The sequence below is a fragment of the Mytilus edulis genome, chromosome 6 (genome assembly GCF_963676685.1).
Source record: "Mytilus edulis chromosome 6, xbMytEdul2.2, whole genome shotgun sequence".
In the NCBI taxonomy this organism is placed as follows: Eukaryota; Metazoa; Mollusca; class Bivalvia; order Mytilida; family Mytilidae; genus Mytilus; species Mytilus edulis.
The window spans coordinates 83906805-83931926 of NC_092349.1; the positions used below are offsets into that span (position 1 = coordinate 83906805).

At 33.2% G+C, this 25122-nt stretch overlaps 2 protein-coding genes across 2 annotated transcripts; one reads left to right on the forward strand and one right to left on the reverse strand.

Moving 5' to 3' along the window:
* Positions 1 to 3928: 3928 nt before the first annotated feature.
* Positions 3929 to 9831, reverse strand: LOC139526693 (uncharacterized). Its single transcript, XM_071321854.1, has 4 exons — positions 9654 to 9831; positions 9132 to 9296; positions 8504 to 8610; positions 3929 to 5557 (listed from the first exon to the last, which is right to left on the reverse strand). Exons 1-4 carry the CDS (start codon positions 9829 to 9831, stop codon positions 4649 to 4651), a joined length of 1359 nt encoding a protein of 452 aa, XP_071177955.1. The 3' UTR covers positions 3929 to 4648.
* A 5920-nt stretch (positions 9832 to 15751) lies between these two features.
* LOC139526843 (platelet endothelial aggregation receptor 1-like) lies at positions 15752 to 19934 on the forward strand. Its single transcript, XM_071321990.1, has 7 exons — positions 15752 to 16018; positions 16275 to 16351; positions 16767 to 16931; positions 17330 to 17458; positions 18004 to 18132; positions 18665 to 18802; positions 19442 to 19934. Exons 1-7 carry the CDS (start codon positions 15840 to 15842, stop codon positions 19789 to 19791), a joined length of 1167 nt encoding a protein of 388 aa, XP_071178091.1. The 5' UTR covers positions 15752 to 15839; the 3' UTR covers positions 19792 to 19934.
* The last annotated feature ends 5188 nt before the right edge of the window (positions 19935 to 25122 follow it).

Below are 25122 nucleotides of genomic sequence, written 5' to 3' on the forward strand. Positions count from 1 at the left end.
AGGGAAGAACCAAAAATTTACAGATCTAACATTGTTGGGTTGATGTTTAGACGAGTTGTATATACATTATGTACACAGCCATGTATCACCATCATTGATGGCGATCCGATGGATACATCTGTTGTAGGGTTGTCACTGACTCAGACGTACTTATAAATATAATTATTTTCTGTGACTGTATCTTACATTAATTTGTAGGATCCTTTACTATAGATTAATTAACTGATCTGTAACAATAACATCTTCATGCCTTATATATCATGTACTGCAGTACGCCGCTAGATTAAAACTGACGTGGAAAGGTAACACACGGCCAACGAAAGCTCTTTTTTTGAGAGCCCAGGTGGTCGTGTGGTCTAGCGGGACGGCTGCAGTGCAGGCGATTTGGTGTCACGATATCACAGTAGCATGGGTTCGAATCCCGGCGAGGGAAGAACCAAAAATTTGCGAAAGCAAATTTACAGATCTAACATTGTTGGGTTGATGTTTAGACGAGTTGTATATACATTATGTACACAGCCATGTATCACCATCATTGATGGCGATCCGATGGATACATCTGTTGTAGGGTTGTCACTGACTCAGACGTACTTATAAATATAATTATTTTCTGTGACTGTATCTTACATTAATTTGTAGGATCCTTTACTATAGATTAATTAACTGATCTGTAACAATAACATCTTCATGCCTTATATATCATGTACTGCAGTACGCCGCTAGATTAAAACTGACGTGAAAAGGTAACACACGGCCAGCGAAAGCTCTTTTTTTGCGAGCCCAGGTGGTCGTGTGGTCTAGCGGGACGGCTGCAGTGCAGGCGATTTGGTGTCACGATATCACAGTAGCATGGATTCGAATCCCGGCGAGGGAAGAACCAAAAATTTGCGAAAGCAAATTTACAGATCTAACATTGTTGGGTTGATGTTTAGACGAGTTGTATATACATTATGTACACAGCCATGTATCACCATCATTGATGGCGATCCGATGGATACATCTGTTGTAGGGTTGTCACTGACTCAGACGTACTTATAAATATAATTATTTTCTGTGACTGTATCTTACATTAATTTGTAGGATCCTTTACTATAGATAATTTAGCTGATCTGTAATAATAACATCTTCATGCCTTATATATCATGTACTGCAGTACGCCGCTAGATTAAAACTGACGTGGAAAGGTAACACACGGCCAGCGAAAGCTCTTTTTTTTGCGAGCCCAGGTGGTCCTGTGGTCTAGCGGGACGGCTGCAGTGCAGGCGATTTGGTGTCACGATATCACAGTAGCATGGGTTCGAATCCCGGCGAGGAAAGAACCAAAAATTTGCGAAAGCAAATTTACAGATCTAACATTGTTGGGTTGATGTTTAGACGAGTTGTATATACATTATGTACACAGCCATGTATCACCATCATTGATGGCGATCCGATGGATACATCTGTTGTAGGGTTGTCACTGACTCAGACGTACTTATAAATATAATTATTTTCTGTGACTGTATCTTACATTAATTTGTAGGATCCTTTACTATAGATAATTTAGCTGATCTGTAACAATAACATCTTCATGCCTTATATATCATGTACTGCAGTACGCCGCTAGATTAAAACTGACGTGGAAAGGTAACACACGGCCAGCGAAAGCTCTTTTTTTATGAGCCCAGGTGGTCGTGTGGTCTAGCGGGACAGCTGCAGTGCAGGCGATTTGGTGTCACGATATCACAGTAGCATGGGTTCGAATCCCAGAGAGGGAAGAACCAAACATTTGCGAAAGCAAATTTACAGATCTAACATTGTTGGGTTGATGTTTAGACGAGTTGTATATATACACGTGTTGTAGACCACACGACCACCTGGGCTCATAAAAAAAAGCTTTCGCTGGCCGTGTGTTACCTTTCCACGTCAGTTTTAATCTAGCGGCGTACTGCAGTACATGATATATAAAGCATGAAGATGTTATTGTTACAGATCAGCTAAATTATCTATAGTAAAGGATCCTACAAATTAATGTAAGATACAGTCACAGAAAATAATTATATTTATAAGTACGTCTGAGTCAGTGACAACCCTACAACAGATGTATCCATCGGATCGCCATCAATGATGGTGATACATGGCTGTGTACATATATATATATTGTGTTAAGGATCAGAAACATCTTATCGGTCAACCAGTCCGGTACTGCTGTATTTTCGATCTCATTAATATTCCGCAAATTCATCAATTGAAATATGTGTAACCCACGCGATGAACCAGAAAAATATTTACCGTGGGAAACTTGAAATCATTTGGGAAAATAGCGATGAAAAGGTCCAAGTTTGATGCAAACGATATTTGTTTAGTTACATTAATATCAAGGTCACTGGGGTATGCAAGATGCAAACTCTTTCTGTTATAAGGGCTATTTGTTGAGATGACATTTTAAATATATCTGAAAGTAATTTAAAGAATGTTTCAAAATGCTTTTGAGAGGGTTCTTTATAAAGTGTGCTTAACAAAACAGCAAACTATAAAGGGCCCAAAACATGACTAGTGTAAAACAATTAAAACGGACAAACCCATTGTCTAATCAGTATAAAAAACGAGAGCCGAGAAAAACTTATGATGCACATCAACCACTGAACATCAGATTCCTGACTGAGATCAAATGCAAAAAAAAAAACAGCGGTATAAACCTTCTCCCTTTTCATGCTTATCGAAAACAATAGTATAACATCACAATATAGAAAGTCACACTTATACATGAATTTTCATCCCCCGCTTTGATTGCAATACCCAAAAAGTAAATATGACGATTTGCTAACCTGCTGGAATGCAAAAAAAAAAAAAAAAAACACATCGGCATGTGTTTAATTTCAGCCGACCTATTTGGTATTTATGATGTCAGAAATAAGTAATATCGGTTACGGATGAACGTAAATGCACACAGCCACTTATGCATTTTTCATTTATAAAGCGGTTTTTTTTGTTATCACTCCCGATGGAACAATCAGCTCCGTAGTTGGTGCTTCGGAGGGAAATTTATTTAAATAATATACTTATGTATCAGTTATATCATAGGTGAGCCCTTGCTCGATATGACCAAATTTATATGAGTATTGGGTGAAATTGGGTTACACAGCAGACCTCAATACTATAAGCTAGTATAACGACAACACACTTATAATTCCCAATTCTAACCTTTAACATTCCCAAAACTCACCCAAAACTTAAAAATTGTCTTGTATAAATGAAGAAGTCAAAATTCTTAAACAAATGGGAGTTTTGAGTCCATGACAAAACTTGAAATATCGCCATCTAAGCAAACATCAAAAAGTTAAGAAATTTCAAATGAATACATCCCATGCAGAAAACTGGTAAAAGCAAATTATGCCAACTGCTAACTATTCCGTGTACTTCTTGTGTTGATTCTGAGACTTTCACGTGCATGCTCCATATCATGAATTTTAACAAACGTATGCAACCTATGACTTAAATTAAAGTGTTAATATTTTCAGATGAGCTGCTCTTATGTTTGTAGACACCCAGAGCGAACTATCTGTTATGCAGTAGTTTTTGCATACGTCAAGAACGATCAAGTGGTGCATGAGCTCTAGATGGTTTTTATATATTACATCGGGTGACTAAGAAATGTTTGGTGTCTTTGACCTTTATCCCTTATTTCCCATAATCAGGGAAATACTCTTGAATATTCAATACATCCACTACATGTATGAAATAAAAAGAATGTGTAGAGAATGAAATGTGTAATATGTTGTCCATTTTTATCCTATAAAATCAGATGTTGTTAAATTACCAAATGAGACAACAAACCAGCCAAGATCAAATGTTGTTGATGTAAGCAATTCGCATATCTAAATAGAACAGAAACTACAAGTCTCCCTCTAAACTTAATAAACTTGTTTTCAAAACAAATTACGTTAAACAGATTATGAAAAGTAATATTTATTAAAGAAAAGTGTATTCAATACAGTACGTCTTCACAAAATTCAATTTTAACATACATGTACAAAATAGTAATACATAATATCCCTCGAAAAATAGAGGCAAATCCAATTTAAAAAAATTTCTTTTTCTACATACCTTCATACTTATATAAATACATAATATCCCTCAAAATACAAGTTAGTCATAGTCAATATACATAAAAATAGTAGTACATAATTCCCTCAAAATACAAAAAATAATTAAACAAGCATCAAAAGTAACTAACTTTTACTCTAAACACTTCAAATTGTCACTGAAAAGCACTGGAAAGTTTTTTGACCTCACAAAACGACTCGAATATAGATCTACAAATATTAGATTCAGAAACCCCTGTATTAGCCATGATGGAACTGACTGACCCTCTTCCTACCATACTTGACAATCTACTATATCTTTGGTAAGAGGACGAAGAAAACCAACCTATATGCTGCATGACGTCACTTTTAGACCCCCCTGACAAAGCTAAAGGAATAGCACAAGCTCCCCGAATTCCATGAGGGGTCTCACCGTCGTAAATATCGAGTTTCTTTAAATATTTCCTCAAGCGATCATACATAGCATTCGAAGATACAGGATTGTCAGTAACATCTTTTCGATTTTTACTCAAAGTACGGAATAAATAACCAAACCGTATATCAACTCCAAGTGCCCTGGCACCTTAAACATACCTTTCCAGTGCTTTAACTGGACAAATTAAAGTATCATCAAATCTTAAGATGGAAAATTCATTCACTTTCCCTTTTCCAAGTATTTTGCCTACTGTGTGTGAAAATAGAAAACCGTCACCATTTGGTAATAATTTAACCTCTTGTGAAATACACAAGCCCAAGTCATTCGCTCTGTCCCCTGAAAAGTATTGAACTTTGAAGAAAGCTTGATCTCTAAGGAATATGAATCTTTCAGAGGATTTCAAAACAGGATCCAACAACAAATCATCAATATGAACACTAATTGATCGGAGTTTGTCTAAAAACAGAGGTTTTGGCTGTTTTTGTACAACATGGGATTTTGACTGCTCAAACTGAATAGCATGCAAATATTTGTCTACCTCTGGACTACACACAGGATTACCAATTTTAGTTATTTCATTCCACTCAGAACCCCGACCATTAGCTTCAAATATAGCTTTTAATTGTCCTAGCATAGACTGAACAGTTCCCGCTGCTAACCTTAACGGACACTGACATGAATGAATACCCAACTTACCAAGAAATTCACATGTTAAGTCATGTACTTGCGTTTTCCCCCTTGAATCCTTCATGACCATAAATCGCCTTACATCTAAAGGGGAAGCGGTTTTTAAACACTTAACAGGTTCACCTCCAAATAAAAACTTCTCAAACTCTTTTTCCAGCGAAAGTTTTTTCTTATTATAACTAGTGCTTCCAACTAAACTGTCTAAATATCTCAAACGCCTTTCCACTGAACAATTACTCGTGATTCTTTCCGAACTTTCAATCAAAACGGGGTTTTGTCCACATGACTGGCAAAATTGATACCCAACATCATTTGCATAACCACACACTAAACACTGTTCTGCTGGCAGCCAAACTCGTGGTACACCATTCTACAAAAAGGTGAAACTAAAAATGAAGTCGTGCGACAATTAAACGCTATGGTAAACCATTAGTGTCCAACTTAAACCCTTTAGTAGATGGGTACAACAGGGCTTTGTGTTCATTTCGTTCAGCTAAAACATTCCATACTGACACATGTTCCCAGAAAAAAAGCCACCACACTGGTCTTGGCAACAACTCAGGAACCACAAATGTACAACTCTTAACCCCAATCTGAGCACAAAACTTCAAAACGGGAAAAATTAAACAAAAAGGGGGGAACACATAAGGTTTTTTTTCCAAATTCAAGTCCTGAGAAAAAACATTAACACCATCTGTGGGGAATGGTGTAAAATGTTTTAACGGATTACCATTAGTATCATTCATAGCATTCGAGTCTAATGCCATCAAATCTGAAGTGTGGGGACCAAACCTCTCTTCAACAAATTTCCACTTCATAGGAGATAACATAGCATCTGATAATCTCAACTTTCTGGACTCCCTGTCAGCAGGGTTTCTACTAGAACTAACATATACAAGACGTAGGTCCATGTTAACTGTTTTTGAAAGAGTGAATATCTTTCGCAAAACTCCATTCAACGAGGGGTCTCTACCTCCTTGATTACTCCAAGCATTAACTACCGCAAGATTATCACAAAACGCGTCCACCCGAGAGTCGACAATTCTCTCTTTAACAGAACAGAGGGAGTGTAGTAGGGCATTTGCCTCCTTAACGTGGATAGGAGAGCTATCATTCTTATTCCAAAAGTCACCTAACTCTACCGTAACCTCTTTGCAAATCATAAAGGCACCCCACTTAAAAAGCGACGAGTCAGTTGCTAAAATCAATTGTAAATGGGTTTCTAATCTCCAAGAGGCAGTTCCCTTCCAATTATCAAAAAAAACGCCAATATTCTAACTCCTCTTTTAACTCTTTGTAAATGTTAATTTTCTTACTATTTTTAGAAGCAAGGCTTATGGCCCTATTGATTTCCCTTGAAAACAATCTGGCAGAGGGGACAGCAAGAAAAAATGAAATACATTTTCCTGCGAAACGTTGAAGGGTTTTAATGCCTACGTCATTGCCATCAAGGATAGATTCCCTTAAAATTCCAAATGATTCTTTTTTCTGCTCCGGCAAGATAAAGGCCAGTTTAGCTGAGTCACAAAACATTCCCAAGAATTTCAAACACCTGGTTGGTATAAAACAACCCTTTTTCAAGTTTAAAAAATATCCCAATCTAACAAGAACCTGACACAGAATGTACAGACTTTTTACCAATTCGGCATGACCTGATTTCTTCTTCAAACTTGTATTTTTAAACTCGCAAACTAACCTATCATCTATGTACAATAAAGAAGGTACACCAAGGGAGCGACAATAGCTAATTGGAACCAGACCAGTAGTGTGATAAATAAAAGCACTAGCTTTGAAGCCGAAAGGAAGAGAGTTAAAAACCATGTACCAGCCTGCAAAATGAATTCCAAAATACTGTCTAGAATTGGGATTTAAAAGTATATGATCGTAACCAGACTTATCATCAAGAGATGACATGAAAGAATCCTTTTCTATTAATCTAGGAACCTCTTTAAGAGTATCTAACGAAAAAGGGAAATCCTTAATCCATAAATTCAAGTATCTTTCATCATGGCACATACGTGGTTTTGATGGCTCAATAATGATAGGTAAAACAAGTAACGGCGGAGCACATTCCCCAAATCTGCCAATTACAGTTAATGATCCATTGGCTATTTTTTCTAATAAAGTGTCACACAAAAATTTCTCAAATCCTTTGCAACTAGCAGAATTTTGAAAATAAGCAGGTTTGGGAAGACTTGAATCGTAACAACGACCCCTAAAATTTCCATTAAAATGTTTAAACATGGGCCTAATATCTACCCCCTATTTAATCCAGTCCACAATTTCACCAGGACAACCTATTTTCTCCCATTGTTCTGAACAATACATTAAATTTCCTGCTTTGAAAAAATTACGGTCTAAAAAAGACAGATCCTCAAAATCATAGTCGCTACCATTTACAACCTCTTCAGCACTTGGTAAGCAATCAGAGGGTTGGGTGATCTCTCCTTTATAATTTACTAAAAGTATGTCATTTGCTTTCTTAATTTAACGCTAAGTGGATCGAAACCCGATTTTAACTCCCAATCTGAAATTTCTGGCTCAAACTTTTCTTTCTTAGCCAAAGGTTCATGATCCATGATTTTCTGAAATAAACAAAAAGAAAATCTTTTCAACTCTGAAAAATTGCTTGAGATTTATAAAATAAAATAAAGGAGAGAGACACTCAACCCTTGCCCGCGTGAAAAAAAATTCACTGGAGATCGAAGCTCCTGGGAAAGGGAAAGGCATCTAAAAGATTAAAATTAAAAAATATACAAAATACATATTAATTAATTGTCTTTTTTCATCTTTGGACAATTTGCAATAAAATGTCCCGACTCCTTGCAAAAATAACATACACCGTTTGACACTCTCCTGCCTCTACCTCCTTGCATTCTTGGAGGCCTAAAACCACCTGAATTATAGTTTGGCCCTGGATAAAAATTAGGATACGGGAAACCAAAACCTGGATTCTGATATACATATCCAGGAAAAGGAAATGCAGGAGCTGAAGTAGATGGAGCATCTAATAATTCCTGCCTCTCCTTTGAACCTGATGGTTCCTCGTATTTTTTAGATTTTGCCCAGTCTGAAATTAAGGAAAAAATCTTCTTGTCCTCCTGGGAACCAAATAACTTTAAGACGAGCCAACAAAAATCAACATTATCTTCGTATTTTTTACACATTGAAAAAGATTTTGAAATAAAGAATAGTCCTTATGATTCGCTTTGTTAGCTGCATCAACCAACATTTCGATGGCCGCAAGTAATACTCCCGAGGTTGTGAGTTTTGGTCTTGCTGCCAAAGTTCTAACGTAAGATAATGCTTCATCTACCTGTAAAACCTTTGAATTTTTCTTCAACTCATCCAGGTCTTGTCTCATTGCTTGCAGCTGCTGGTTTGTTGTGGATGGGTCTCCCTGCGCCGCTTTGCCATCACTTCCTACAACAAACAAAACGAAAAATAACTAAACTTCCTTGCAACAGTTTTTAAATTTATATCAAAAGGAAAATCAAGAATATCAATACATACTAGCAATACAAATACAGGACAATGTCTTGCTCTAAATAACATTCGTAAGCTGTAAATGTAGGAAACCATTAAAGTAGTGCCAACATTAAAACAAAATTAAGTGTAAAACGAAATAACGAAAAACTATATAAAATTATCAAGTCTTGTTTTCTGTAAAAAATTAAGTTTACTTAGCAAAGATATCCAGATTTCTTGAAAATGCAACAAAACAAGACTAGATCTGTTGCCGTGAACGATATGTGTTGCCGTGAATGAAATGTTGCCGTGAGTAATATCTCACTTAAATAAACAAAAGCCTACATAAAGGTCCATAAACATCAAGTTACAAATAAGGAGAGATAATCTTTGATAAGCATTTAAAAAGGGCTAAATTAGAACAGACGGACAAGCAAACTTATCCAAAGAAAAAAGGTAAAAAGAAACATTCATACCTTTCGCCGCTGATGTATCTGTACTGGGATTACTAGTACTTAACCTCTGACCTCTAGCACCAACAGAATTGGCTAACAATATGCTTTCATGCACTAGAAGTCTCAGATTCTCTATATTGTCATCCTTCCCACACAGAACAATTAATACATCTTTAACTGATTCACCTGGAATTAAATAAGGCACTAATCAATCAAACGGAACAGATGCAATTTCATGTATAATATGTAAAAAATCACGAACCGTGAAAAGCGAAAATTTCGGAGGTAACTTGCCAAGTTACCGTCAATAAAATCATAACTTCTGATGACACTAAACAACAAGAATTAACATAAAAACCAAAGGCTAAATTTATCGCACCAGATGCAGATCTACATTTCTAACAAAAATATTTGTTCAAAAGAGCATTATCGGTCAAATGAAGCTAATTAAATTATCAAAAACAAAAAACTAAAGCCATATTTACTTTGAATACAAGGTTCTCTAAAAGTCTTAAGAAAACGTTATAATAAATTATAAATTACCTGTCAGCTTCTCAAACTGAGCAATTAATTCGACTTTTGTTAAACTCTCTAAAGGTTCATCTTTTTTAAGTCTTGACAGCTCTAAAACCGCTTCTGCATCTGCGTTTTTTACCCTCAAAATGATCGGGATTAAACTTTTACCCCCCGGGGAGCAATTTGGCTTCAATACCTGAGCCATAGCTGAAATTAAAAAAAATTTAGTAACCTTATTACAAATCCGCCATTAAAAATCGTGCAATGCAGACTGTCTTCGTCATAAATTGAAGATACAAATATCTTTTTCTAAATTAACGTATGAACATTCAAAAAAAAAAAATGTGCTCTTAAACTCCTAGAATGAACAAAACCAAAAACATTCTCCTTCAAAGTTATTATTTCCAATACCTCGACAATAATGCAAAATTCGGAGCTTTCTTCTCCCTAGATATATTTAACAAAAATCTCTGACAATATCTTCATTGAACGCTGCAACCTATGCAAACGCCCCTTAAAGCTTTAAATCATACAACACTTCCCGACATACAGGACAGTTCTCAATACGCATTGCAACCAATGCAGACGCAAACTCCATTTTAGTACATTAATTATAAAAACAGCATTAAACCACAACTACTAGCTGTTATCAACAAAATACATTGAAAGCATTAACTACATTTAACTAGATTTAAAAAACTTACTTCCACAGTTAGAAACTTCTTTACTTTAGACACTACAACCACGCTCTACTCAAGAGCTGTTAAAGTCCGTGCTGTCACGCTTGATAGCAGCGGCCAAACTGAATGTATTGGTCACATCTCGCGGGACTCACTTATGATACATTGTGTTCAAAGTATATTTAATCTAAAGTTCAATCGGATAAATAAGATACTAGATGAATAAAGCTTTATACAGTGACATGATATCATCAAACAAAAAAATTATAAAATATCTACGAACATCTAACAAATGAGCTGTCGACTACATTATTTATATAACATAACATCCTCGGTAATTCTTTATTTGTATCTGCGATGTTCTTCAAAATATTTGATTAGATTCACAGTCAAGCGGAGACAATAATAAGTTTACCGTTTTACAAATCATATCGGATATGTTCTTTACGTCGTCACTACAATCCCCTTTCCTTTCATGAATGTGACCTACCGAATAAAACTATTTCCCGTTTTTTTTTATCATATAAGCGACATTACTTGTGCTACATGTGGAGCAGGATCTGCGAACCCTTCCAGAGCACCTGAGATCACCCCTAGGTTTCGGTGGGGTTTGTGTTGTTTATTCTTTAGTTGTTTATGTTGTGTCATGTGTACTATTGTTTGTCTGTTTGTCTTTTTTCATTTTTAGCCATGGCGCTGTCAGTTAACGTTTATTTTCGATTCATGAGTTTGACTGTCCCTTTGGTATCTTTCGTCCCTCTTTTAAATATAAACTTCCTATCTTCTATTGTTTTTATGCATTTTTGTAGCATATTATTGTAGTATTTATAAACTCAGTGTTTAGTTTAATTTTATGTAATATGTGTTTATATATGAACACAGTGGACACTGTCATTAATTATTCATCCTGCATAATATCTAGATTGGTATGTATACATTTGTAGCAACAAAATGACTGTTCTTAATGTATTATAATGCAATATTTACAGTTCTCCTGGTATAAACCACCCATCAATGTAGACAAAATCCAATACTTGCACCAAATAAACAAGTATAATCAATACTTGTACCAAATATCCAAGTATAACCAATACTTGTACCAAATATATAAATATATGTATACACTCTGAATATATACGCCATAAAAGGCTATAATAAATACCAAAGACTTTTGTAAAGTGGATAGTCGCTCGACAACGCCGATGCTCAATATTTAATAAGAAATAAACACAATTCATACATATATATCTACACATATAATATATAACTCAAACATCAGTATCAAACAAGCAACTCTCCAAATAAAAAGCTTAATAAACTTTAACCAGAATTAAAATTTACCAAGAAAATTCGACTGCTCAGATTGACGATGTCGTGCTGAATGATTACATAGGCAATAAAATACCGCGAAAATAATTTGAAGCGGGAAAACATTACGCTCTCTATGCTACATATGATGAAACACCCAGGAGAAATTAATTTCACTCTAAATCACTGCCCGTTTAAACGAATGAAATTATAATTCTCCTGGTATAAACCACCCATCAATGTAGACAAAAACCAATACTTGCACCAAATAAACAAGTATAATCAATAAAGTATAATCAATACTTGTACCAAATATCCAAGTATAACCAATACTTGTACCAAATATCCAAGTATAACCAATACTTGTACCAAATATCCAAGTATAACCAATACTTGTACCAAATATCCAAGTATAACCAATACTTGTACCAAATATCCAAGTATATGTTTACACTCTGAATATAAACGCCATAAAAGGCTATAATAAATACAAAAGACTTTTGTAAAGTGGATAATCGCACGACAACGCCGATGCTGAACCCAATGAACGGGAAGATATGTATCACTATGTATGGAAAATTATAGTCCAAAATGTAAATAAAACAAAAAAGATATTGATTTCCCAAATACTGAGAAACAATCCTACGTTCTGATAAATCGTCTTTCACATAGCCATCCTTTGAAGTGTCTAAATTCCAACGTCCATGACGTTTAAACAGTCTAAAAAAAAACCTTGCAGCGGTAATAGCACCACAAGATCGTAAACTATATAATCCGTATGCTTTTATATCGGTAACAAAGGGAGAAAATTGCATCAAAGAAAGTTCCCTCATCCTTGTATAGGTTAAGGATGTCTGCCTGTCATGTTTTGGAATTTTTGTCAGATTTTCGAAATCCTCTGGTTTTATTCATTTGAATGCCTTAAAAAAATTTCCCCATGAACCCCCATTTTTCTTTTAATAAATATTTTATATGTATAATTATAAGTCATTTGTAAAAGTCTTAAAACATTTTTTTAATTTTTTTATAGTATTTGAGAACATTAACTGGTCAATGATAAAGCTATGAAAAATCAAGAGAGAACATTTTCCCACCAAAATTCCAATGGCTAATATCTCAAAAACAAGCACATTGACCCCTATATTTTTTTTGCTTTTTTGATTCCTCAATTTATTCCCTATCAATGCATACTAGTTTTATGAAAAGTTATTTATTTTTAAACTGAGCAGCGAACATCCTTAAAGGATAATTTGTTGAACGAAAAACAAAAATTTCTTTCACTTGTGACAAATTCCTGAATGAATACAAATTTTAATCAGATTAAATGCTACTCCATGCATATATTCCAAATTAGGACTGGACACAAATTTGTGCGTTCTTCACAATAATAAACCAGTTTCCATCTCTGTAAATATCCGTTTTTTCGATAAAAATTGAAATGTGTATTGACTTGCAATTAATTTCATAATAATGCAGATTCAACAATTCTGATACACGCATAAAACCTAGATATCCCAATATACACGCACCAATGGTACGTTGTGTAATACACTTTGCTTAATATACAAATTACTTCACTACAGAATAACGCTCGTGCACACTCCGCACGACTCACAACTGCGTTTATCAATAACAACCATTTCAGACTTTACCATGGCTAGCCTTTTCGCCGGATTCAAGTCCATCTGGACACTTATGGGATCAAATTGGACCAGCCGCAAAACAACGACAGCTACCACCAGTTACGCTATGCCAACTTGAAATTACATTGCGGCAAAAATGAACAAACATTCTACAACACCGTATCAGACTTCTAGCCAGGTATATGCCACCTCCTTGTAGAAATTGCGTTCAGCACGCGGTGGACACATTTGTTATGGAGACTGTGAGTTAATGAATTGTAACGTTGTGGTGCATGAACGCATTGCATTCGAATCGTGGTAATTGAACATTTTTGTTTGACTTTTTGACTTTAGATAAACACATTAACTGTCATTAACAATTACTGGAACGAAAATATTATTTTGTATACAAATGTTATCTTTAAAAACAAAGCGTTTCGTTTTCATTGACACTCATTACATCATATAAGTTATACGTAATTGTCATTTACCCCATCAGTATTTCACGTATGTCATATATGATAATTAACGTTTTTCATTAATTGGATTTATTTAATTCGTATATATAAAGTTTAATCACGTCTTTCACTTATGAATGTTGTATATCACTACATTTGTACAAAGCCCAGCAAAGGTCTTTTGGTTCTGAAAAGTGATGGACTTTGAACATTTCACATCACATATAAGAAAATATGAAAATCATTATGTTTATATTTGAATTTCAAGTTTTTATAATTTTTTATACATATAAATGTATCACCAAATGATACAATAGTCATAGTAGAAGTACTATCACGAGTAAAATACATTATGTCAACATGTTACTTGTATTTCGACACAATCAAAAAGGGGCATACCGTAATGCCAAGTCATGTGAAGGAGTTTGTCAAGAAAAAAAATTTTATACTGAAAATTCAAGTTAACAATTCTAACAGTACTGCTACTACTATTTCTGACACCATTTGTTCTATTACTACAACCTTTTATTACTTCTCTTATAATATTCTTAAATTAATGTATTTTCGTTTGTCTATGAATTTTCCCATTTGATCTATTTATCGTTGAAAACAGCATCGAAAATCATCCTTTTATCCTTGGTTGCAATGATACGTTTTACCTGTACAGTTGTTCATAGAGTTCTTTCTTCGAGGTCTGGGTTCCTTATTTAAATAGGAGGTAGCTTCTCGATTACATTTGTGCGAAGTCTGTTTGGTACAAACAGGGCTGGTGCTAAGATGTTGCGTTTTCAATGTGTGTTTGCTGATAAACCATTCCTAAGATCTACTTTTTAGTTCCGACAGTTATAGACAAATTTTTCAATTAGGTTTCATGCGAAAGTTCACATTGTCCTTGTTTCCTACATAAGTTTTTTAATAGGTTGCAAACATTTAGATTACAGTCCAATTCCATAGTTATGTTTCAGCCTAAAGTTCTAAACATTTGAATTTAACAAGTACTAGACTGCAAGGATTTAAACAGCTTTAATTTACAAACTTCGGGTTAGGTAAATAGGTGTTGAAATTCGATTCATGTAGTATTTGTTTTATATGCGTTAACAGACCTTAGAAATTTTAAATTCTCTTCAAGTCCCAGAAAACTGGAACGAGCCCGATTGGTTACGATGAACATATCAAAACCCCCTGACCTGGTTACATTTTACACTTTTACTACTACTACTAATAGTAATGATTACAACCATTTAAATTTTGAAATATGATTTTTTTCCCCTTAAATTTATGTGTAATTCAACACGCAGCTCTGTAATTAGATTGATCTCAATAGCAACATAAAAAACTTTGTAAAAATACCTGCATTTTAAACTTGATAAAAAACAAATATAAATCTGTGGTAACTTGTCATATCCCATAAAGTAAGCTATAAACCCCCTGCACATATTTGTTTAAAACAATAAGGAAATGTGGTATGGTTGCAAATGGCACAACTATCAACAAGAGTTCAAATGAAGTGAGTGTAATAAATTATAGGCAACCGAAAGCAAATACCGTAAAGTCGGCTTTAAGAGGCCCCGACATGACGAAAATGAAATGTTTCAATTGCGAAATCAAATGGCCTAGTGTATAACTAAACAATGTACATGTTCGAAAAACAAACATGAAAGACATACGCCAACCACTTAACTACAATTTCCTGATTTGAGACAGGCACATATAAAATGTTACGGGTTCAACAAAAGATCTAACAAATGCACAGACCGGAATGCAGGGTACTGTATCTAAGAATAAAAAGAGACACACAATACAAGTCTGAGAGTTCCCGCAGTTGCTGACATTTATTCGAATGACAATAATAACTAATAAAACAATTATGAATCTAAGACTTTAATATCAATCAGTAAACATCCAACGTATTTAGTGAAATAACGTCACGAACAGTCAGAGAATAAACATGACCTTGTACAATGCCAACCTAAAGGTACTTGGTTTATTTTGTCTAAACAAAGGTCAAAACAAAAACAAAATGATTAAATAAAATCAAACGGATGGCAAACTCGAGTGCATTCTTTTTTAACAATGTAATAAGCCAATGAGGAAATAATAGATGAAATTCGTCATTGATATCGTCATTGTTCGGTACTAATATGTATGCAATTCTATAGAATAAATAGTCATCCAAACATTTGCAAAACATCAACAATGGAAAAACAATCAAGATTCATTTTGATATACTTTGTGTTTCTAATTTTTGCTTATGTTGACACTATAAATTGTATACCGCTGAATTTAACAGATCCACATATTTGTCCTAGAAAGGTCACCACAAGGTAGGTTAAATCACATTTACTTTTTAACAAAATGGAAGAGACCAACCAAACAATTAAATCTCGAAAGACAAAGAGGGACCGACGCATCCATGTCTGTAACCAATTATGACTGGTTATTTCTTCACATACAGTTAAAAAAGCTGGACAAAATAAATGTAGTTGCTCTTGTTCTACTATTCTAGCCTAAAGCGTGAGGTATAGATGTAACTATATTTTGTAACTTCTATTTTTCATTGCAATTTTTATTCTATTTCAGGAGTGATTCTGTGAGAAAAACACAACTAATATTAGAGTGTTGTCCGGATTATGTTTTCAAGAATGGCAAATGTCAAGGTATTTGTTGAAGTAAAAATAGTATTTGTCTAACGGTTTATATCTTTTATTTTGAATTTTTTAAAAGTTAAAATAACTTTCTGTTAAACAAAAACAACCCACACACCTTTTTGATTGATGCAAAGCGGTAGGTGACAAGAATTAAATTACTTTTACAAAAAAAACAACATAAATCACAATTAAGAAATCAAATTGTTCATTTAGTATTCATTTAACCTTTTTCAGTAAGTTATACCACAATACTGGCATACTTGTATACATAAAACAACTATGTTTTTGCGTTATTTTTCCATTCCGAATTTTATTTTAGTTCATTTGTTTGTTTGTTTGTTTTTCTTTTTCACTTTAGCTTGTTGCTCTTTCAATCCGAATATCGAATGTCTATTATACATTATACAATGTTCTTAATTTTCAGTCTGTCCAGCAGGAATATTTGGTAAACATTGTTTACTGGCATGTATGCCTAATTACTATGGATTGCAGTGCAAAAATGTATGCAACTGCAAAGATTTTAAGAAATGTAACCCAGTTCATGGCTGTGTCTGTGATGAAGGGTTTACCGGCAAAGAATGCTCAAATAGTAGGTAAATTGTTTTTGTTCGCGGCTGATTTTTTGAGGACTTTTAATAATTACATGTATATCAATCTGATTAATTTACTGAATGTACAAAGATATATGTACACACAACGTACCGTTTTATGATGTAACAGTTGTCGCAAAAACGCCCGGACAATTATTTATATGTTTGATGGAATTATTCAAAGTATGCATACGTTATATTGAATTGCTTTTTTGATATATGTTTTTATTATCCTTTTTATAAATTTGGACGAATTAAATATTTCCTGTACTAGTTGATTGTTTAAGAATTGAAGTAAAATAAAAAAAAAAATATGTGAAATATTCTGTGAAAATAATTTCCATTGCATTTGTGTTTATGTCAGTCACTATTAAAATGTTATTTGTTCCAATTAAAGCGTGTCCAGCCGGAACATATGGTGTGAATTGTTCTGAGGAATGTGTCTGTGGAGAAAATGCTAAATGTGATCCAGTTACTGGCGATTGTATATGTTCTGCAGGATGGTTTGGAGATCAATGCACAAAGGGTAAATACTAATATGTATATTGTCGTTTCCTAAACTATTGTATTGTGGAATCACTTGAGAAAAAACAATTACACATGGTGTTTGTAAGAATTAGCAAATCTATTGACATTTCAAAATCTTTTTTTATTACATATATCGAGACCTTTTTCAATATTCCTTAATGTAATGCTTTATCTTGTCTATCGTTATATACAAACTTGAAAGATAAAATGGAATCAATATTAAGTATTTGTCAATTAACACAAAAGAAGTAATAATTCAGGTCTGGAGTCAAATTAGACAATATTTTATTTATTTCTTAGGCAACCTTTAAATTGATCCAATAACATGAACATTATCATCGCATCAAACAAACTTAATATGCTGTTCTACCTCACAGTGTACTAGTCATTTATGTGTTTCAGCACTCTTATTGGTATTGCTAAACTTCGATTTAACACTTTTTAGTACACTCTGTGAATTCAAGGTGCAAAACCTTTTAGTATGTTCTTTAATGGTTGTGTATTGTGTAGTAAAGATATCGATATAGTGTATTTATATTGAAGCATGTAAAACTGGAACATACGGATTGAACTGCGAAGGGGAATGTTTTTGTGCACACGATGCAGAGTGTAATCCTGTAACTGGTGGCTGTGTATGTCCTGAAGGAAGTTTCGGAAGTCACTGCACAAAGGGTAAATAATAATGTTGTGTGTTTTCATTGTCATCGAACTTTTTTAAACATTGCAGAATTGTTGATTGACCTGCATAGCAATGTTTGACATGAACGTGATATTTTCAAAAATTTATGGATATCATTTAAGGAATGACCATAACATTTTTTTGTCTGTGAAGAAATAAAATTAAAAATGTTGTGCACACTGAAAAAAAGTGTGGACAACACATTATTTTATTTTAAACTAGCAGAAAAATATTATAGTCAGTCCTTATAATTAATAGTAAATTAAATTTTTGAGAGTGAATCACGGAAAAAATGTTAATGATATCACGGTCACTTGAAAAAAGTATGTCTATGAACTGATAGATATATGTAGAACATTCGTGCTATGTTAAAGCACTCGTGTTACATAAAAAATTAAATGATGAATACATATAGATATGGGGAATTTGACATCAGTCTGTAATTCGGATTATAAAACAATATAAAATATATGTATAAACCTAAAAGCCAAAAATAAATAATTAACGCATCATGATCTATTGTAGCATGTCCAACAGGAAAATTTGGTAAGAATTGTAATGGGACTTGTGCCTGTTCAAATGATGAGCAGTGTGATGTTCAAACGGGAAAGTGCATTCAATGCAACCCTGAATCTAATAAAGAAGAATGCAATTCACACATAGGTAATTATATATATCTAAGCCTTCCAAAGGTCTTTAAATTTCCAAAAGAAGAAAAGAAAAAACAAAACGGTCAAATAATGCATGAAGAGACAACAAGAATTAAATAGGTAGAGAAGATTGACGACAAATGACAACACTAAACTGAAACTATATGATTATGAAGTTGTAGATTATACAAAGAAGGTTTTTGACAACGTTAATGACTATATTTCGTTCATTAAATGAAATACAGTAAAACCCAACATTTTTTCTTGCATAGTCACCAATGTTATAATAACCAACTCAAAATTACGTTTCTCATACTCTGGATACCATTTGATTTTTATCCACATAATATCATGAAAAGTTGGGAGACGTTTCCAAAAATCAAATATTTAAAAAAAAAATGATTGAAATCCTATTTTAATAAACACCAATTATCAGTTTACGACTAGCAAATTCGATACAGAGAACATCATTGTGAGTTAACGTAGTAATTGCCATCAAGGTATGAGATTAGTATAAGCTCGTTTTTTTCGATGGGGAAAAAGGGTGGGGTGAGCAATAGATTAAGTTTTGCAGATAAACAACTATATGTAGTAACATATTTTTATTAATAACATTGATCATTGGTAAATAATAAAATTTCTGATGTTTCAGATGAGGAATACAATCAGAAGTCAGGTCAAAACAGCAAGAAATCGAATGATAACGTCATAGTTTACATAACGATGGTTGCTGCTCTTATTGGTATAGTCAGTGTTGTAACAATGGTGGTGAAAGTTAAAGAAAGACTTTGCCGTCAATTACAGCAATCATTGAAGGACACTTCAAAACCAAAGTTGAAACGCCGCATGGCAACACGAAGTCTACCTTTAACCCAGACACAGAACGCACAAACTGGATCGTATATTATAAACACTGAAGGTGTCATGTTTCAACCTGAGATTGAGGAAGATTTATACTGTGAAATCGGAGATATTAATGAAGTTGAATCAGATCGTTATTAATGTTAAAAAACTAGTTAAAAACGTCATCTACAAAGCAAACGACAACAGCTTTCACCGAATGTATTTCTAAACTTATCAATTGGTTACCTCTATAATTAGTCATTCTATCTTCTTACAAGTTTGGATGTTCTTCTAATAATTTTCGTTTCTCTTTAATAATTTTAAACCAAAAACCAGGGTCAGTCTTTTGAGGTATTGACTAATTGTTAATTCTCAGCATAAAACACCGAACAGAAATTTGAAGAGATGAAACGATGAAACCTCTGCAAAAAGTTTTAAAAAAAATGCAGAGAAAATTATGTTGATATGATAAACAGGCATATTTATGACATTTTCAGTTTCGAAACAAATTCTTTTCTTTTACGGTAAATATCATACTACACGGTGATGTAATATATCAAAGTTGTAACCCTCTTTCAGAAGATATAGATATACTGAAAGCTAGATTTTTTTACAAAATAGCAAGTCAATATTCAACTTGTAATACCCGAATGCCATTATTTGTTTTGTGGTAGTTTTGTAAATGAGAGAAAAAAAAACGAGTAAACAGCTTTTAATTATAAATGTTTTATAATTATGTCGCGATGTACAAATGTTTTTATATAATGATTGTTGAAATTTTTTTGAATAAAACAGTGTTAATGTTTAAGTAATTTGTTCAACTTAATAATAACCAGTGTATGTAAGTACTTTTTATACTAAATGTAACTTCAAGTTATTAGAATAAAATTTAAAAAGACATCTGACGTAACTGATCAGACAGGATAAATCCGAGCTAAGTGCGTGGGAGATACATAAGTTTTATAACACATAATTTATAAAAACAACAAACAATTCCGTTCAGTCATTCCATTCCGGAGTTCTAAGCTACTAGGTTGTTGGTACCCTCGGGGACTTACTTTACATCATTAATTATAAAAAAAGAAGATGTTGTATGATTGCCAATGAGACAACTGTCCACAAGGGACCAAAATGACAGAGATATTAACAATTATAGGTCACCGTACGGTCTTCAACAATAAGCAAAGCCCATGCCGCATAATCAGCTATAAAAGTCAGCTGAAGTGTGGAATGTTAGTTTATTACGGCTTGTGCAGTATCAACATAATTCACAGCGGAATCTATATAGTGAAATCATAGATAATATTTTCAGTTTTCCGGAAATATTAAGTTGATATCAGTCATTTTCAAAAAGTTGCACATGTATGTAAGGAAATGGGAAATGAGTTCCAATTTGTTTGTCGCAAAAAAAATATATGTCAATAAAAATTAAACGAACAATACTCATACAGCATTTGTCCTGCTTTTCGGACAACACTGCGACCAGAAAATGTCATTTTAGTGCTTTTGTGTTGTTGCCCATTATAACGTTTTAACATGAATGCCAGATACAGAAAATAAAAATTTGTTCAATATACTATCCTATCTAAGTAATTCTTTGATTAAAATTATCCAAGTATCAACATTTCCTAAGATACGCCACAGATGACTTGTATATCAGAATTATTTTGATATAAAATTGGCATGACAATATTAAAGGCAACTTCAAGCAACAAAACCATAGATACAGTGCAACTAAAATTATTTGTTGTTCAAATAAAATCCTGATATGGACTATTTATCGATAGGGTATTGGTTTCTCTCGATAAAAGTTTTTTTTTTGGTATATTGATGAAGCCAAATCAGAAAAAAATGGAATGCCAATTGAAAGAGCGTTATCCAAATATATAAATATAAAACTGAATGATCTGGCCTGATTGGTATTCTTGGTATACTTAGTTGTGCGATCGCCAACTCATATGATGAATAAATAAGATGAAATAGTAGGGGTGTACATTTCGAAGGATCATTTACAATTTATTGAAAAAGTATACCCCCAAATGTGTCAAATATATTGTCAATAAGAAACTCTAGCATACTGCATGATCACTTGTTCCTCGGTAACGAATGTTTTTACCTTTTTGTTCCCTTTAAACAAAATATGCCGTATGTAGCCATTTTTTTTATGAGAAGGCGTTGTCGATATTTCTTTGAGACGACTTTTCAATTTCTCTTGATTAATGGTTATTAAATCCTCAATTATTTTGAAAATGCCTGTACCAAGTCAGTAATTAGACAGTTGTTGTCCATTTGTTTGATGTGCTTTTTCATTTGATTTTGCCATGTGATAAGGGACTTTCCGATTAAATTTTCCTCGGAGTTCAGTATTTTTGTGATTTTCCTTTTTTTTTTTTTGGATAGAATCAATTTTAAGAATATTAATACCAGAATGCAAGTAAACAATGGAATATGCGATTAATTTAAGGTTATAGTTCCAATTGATGTTGTTGGGTTCTATAAACTAAGGACCATAAGATGTCCTTTTTCGGAGATGTGCTTGATAAACTATGTTTAGATCCAACGTAATAACATGGCCATAAAGGCTGTATGAATATGAGGCGAGTGAGTACAGTCACATGGAAAAGGGTTTTTGTTAATTATTCTTTAAAATCAAGGTCCTGCAATAACCAATTCTTCTTTTTCAAGTATATAAACCTCATTTTCCTTTATATTCTTTTCCCTTGTCACTTTCATGGCATGGATTTAATGTCTGAAGCACAGTTTTTTCACCATATACTAGGAACTGGTCTAATGTGATTGCAATTGTTGATTGTTTGTGGTGAAGCCTTTTGCCTCCGTTTTGTTGTCTATAATTTTCTATATCTTGGTTTGTATACTTCTGCTTGTCATCAAGTCTTTCGATGATATTGAATTTCCCTTTGGGTATCTTTTGTCTCTCTTTTAATGTATATGCTACCCTATGATAGAAGATTGTATAATTTCTCCCATATAAAGTTTATTAATTTATCTTCGGGGAGCTGTTTAATTGACGTTAACCCTATAACCCCTCTACCAATACGACTAACGCGTATATAACTGTTATAAAATTATAATAATAGTATTAAAAAAATCAATTTAAGGAGTAATTTTGTCACAAAGAGATCGTCTCTAACATCAGTTATAAAAAAGAAGATGTGATATGATTGCCAAAAAGAAATTAAAATATGTCTATAAGTAAAAGAAATACATACATAAACGACATGCTGTTATTTAGCATCTTTTGATCCAGTGGGACAATTTATATTCATTAAGCTTGAAATATTGCATTAGAACAAATACTTCCCAAAACACATTCCATTATTGAAACACCCACTTCTGTGAATGTAGGCTACTGTTAATGATATGAATAATACCGATTGTTAAATGATAAAAGAGTTAATTTAGTTTTCAATCTATGCAAATTCTGAAAGAATTCATGAAGAAATAATTGCTACTGACATTCATGTCTACAAAAATCTCAAACGGAACATATGACGTTTTTGTACATATTTCATTCGAAAAACCTGCATCATCCCTAAGTTGATACCTTCAGAACCTTGCCATATTTTCGTTATACAAAAATAATACTGTGTCATTTAAAACGAAAACACAAAATGATTAATTAGAATTTAAATCGGAAGACCAACACGATTGTATTTTTTTGTAATACCACAAATAGATAATGAGGACATTTTAATAGAAGTATATCGTCATAAATATTGGCATTGTTCTGTAAAAATACACACGAGTCATTATATGCAACAAATAGTCATATTCCAAACAACAATGGAAAAACGTTCAAGGTATACAGCGAATCTTATTGTGCTTCTTATTTATGCCTTTTGTCAGACGATAAGGTGTACAACACTGACGAGAGCAGATCCATACATTTGTCCAATAAAAATAAGGTAGGTACTACAAGGTATTTTATAATGGCTGATTTAAGCGAATTACTATTTCACTTTTTCACTTGTATTAATGATTGAACAAAAACTAATAGTACTTTAGTTTGTTTTTTTATCTCGTAGTTATTGCCCCTTTAAGAGCTGTTCGGATCACAAATACATTTTCTGATCAATATTTGTTTATTAAGCAGCTCTTATCACTTCTAGACAAAATTAAAGAATTGTATGTTTTTAAATATTTCGTGATTGACATTGTAATGTGCATTTCGGACAATTTGGAGAAATGATTCCAAAATTCATAATAATCAGTTTATTTCACTCAATATATCATAGAGATATTTGTATAATACATTTATACTTAAACCTCAGAAGATATACTATTATTTGCTTTGATTACTCCCAAACGAAACCATTGCACATTTTTACACCACCAAACACTCTTTCAAAATATATTATCGATATATTGAATATTTGCCTCTGAAACAATGGCAACCCTTCCCTATTCACGAATATGACCTACCGAATAAGACTTTTTACCGGATTTGTAATAACATAAGCAACCCGACGGGTGCCACATATGGAGCAGTATCTGCTCACCCTTCCGGAGCACCTGACATCACCCCCAATTTTTGGTAGGGTTCGTGTTGCTTAGTCTTTAGTTTTCTATGTTGTGTCTTTTGTACAATTATTTGTCTGTTTGTCTGTATGTCTTTTTTATTTTAAGCCATTGCTTTGTCAGTTTATTTTTAATCTATGAGTTTGACTGTTTTTTTGGTATCCTTTGTCCCTCTTTTACATCTACTAGTCATGAATATATGCTTGTTAAAGCATCCTTATTAGTATAGCTAGTTTTTTATTTAACAATCGTCATGTACGCTATGTGTATTGAGGCGAATGACCTTTTTATCTGGCATATTCTTTGGAGATTATTAATTTTGTTCTTGTGTATTTAGTAACGATTAAATTTGGTGTTCATTTCAATTAAAGCGTGTCAATTTTGAACATACGGCGTGAACTGCAGTGAGGAATAATTTTGTGCGCACGGTGCTGAGTGTGATCCTGTAACTGTAGATTGTTTATGTACTGCTGGATGGTTTGGTGATCACTGTACAAAAAGTAAATTAATTTTGTCTCTCTTTTTCGTTTTCTTAAATAATTTTATGACATTCAAATGAGATAATTTTTCGCGTAGATCACCGTTTCAAATCAACTTAAGTCTGGGATACATTTTTTGAACTAGCCTTTATTAATTATAAGTACTCATTATTAAAATGTTATTGTGTTTCGTGTCTATCGGAAAAAATTGCTGGTTAGGGGAGGTCTGCATTTGACTGTTTTAAGTCATGGAGTCAGTACTTTTGCGGTTGTCGTTTGTTAAGGTGGTACCTAACACTACAGGGATATAACTCTGTAAAATAAGCTAAACGTTTTAATTACATTGTGTTATAAAGGGAATATTAAGCTTCTCAATGATCAAAATTGGTGTTTGTCAAACCGCTATATAAACAGTGTAATTTTTCTGACAAAACGTTGGGTTCAAAATTTTTGAAATTTTTATATTTTTGTT

Coding starts and splice junctions, on each gene's coding strand:
- LOC139526693 (XM_071321854.1), bottom strand. CDS start 9,831: ATGGCTCAGGTATTGAAGCCAAATTGCTCCCCGGGGGGTAAAAGTTTA. Junction 9,297..9,653: donor TCAGTTTGAGAAGCTGACAG/GTAATTTATAAT, acceptor ATTTAATTCCAG/GTGAATCAGTTAAAGATGTA. Junction 8,611..9,131: donor AGATACATCAGCGGCGAAAG/GTATGAATGTTT, acceptor TGTTTGTTGTAG/GAAGTGATGGCAAAGCGGCG.
- LOC139526843 (XM_071321990.1), top strand. CDS start 15,840: ATGCAATTCTATAGAATAAATAGTCATCCAAACATTTGCAAAACATCA. Junction 16,019..16,274: donor CCTAGAAAGGTCACCACAAG/GTAGGTTAAATC, acceptor ATTCTATTTCAG/GAGTGATTCTGTGAGAAAAA. Junction 16,932..17,329: donor CGGCAAAGAATGCTCAAATA/GTAGGTAAATTG, acceptor TTCCAATTAAAG/CGTGTCCAGCCGGAACATAT.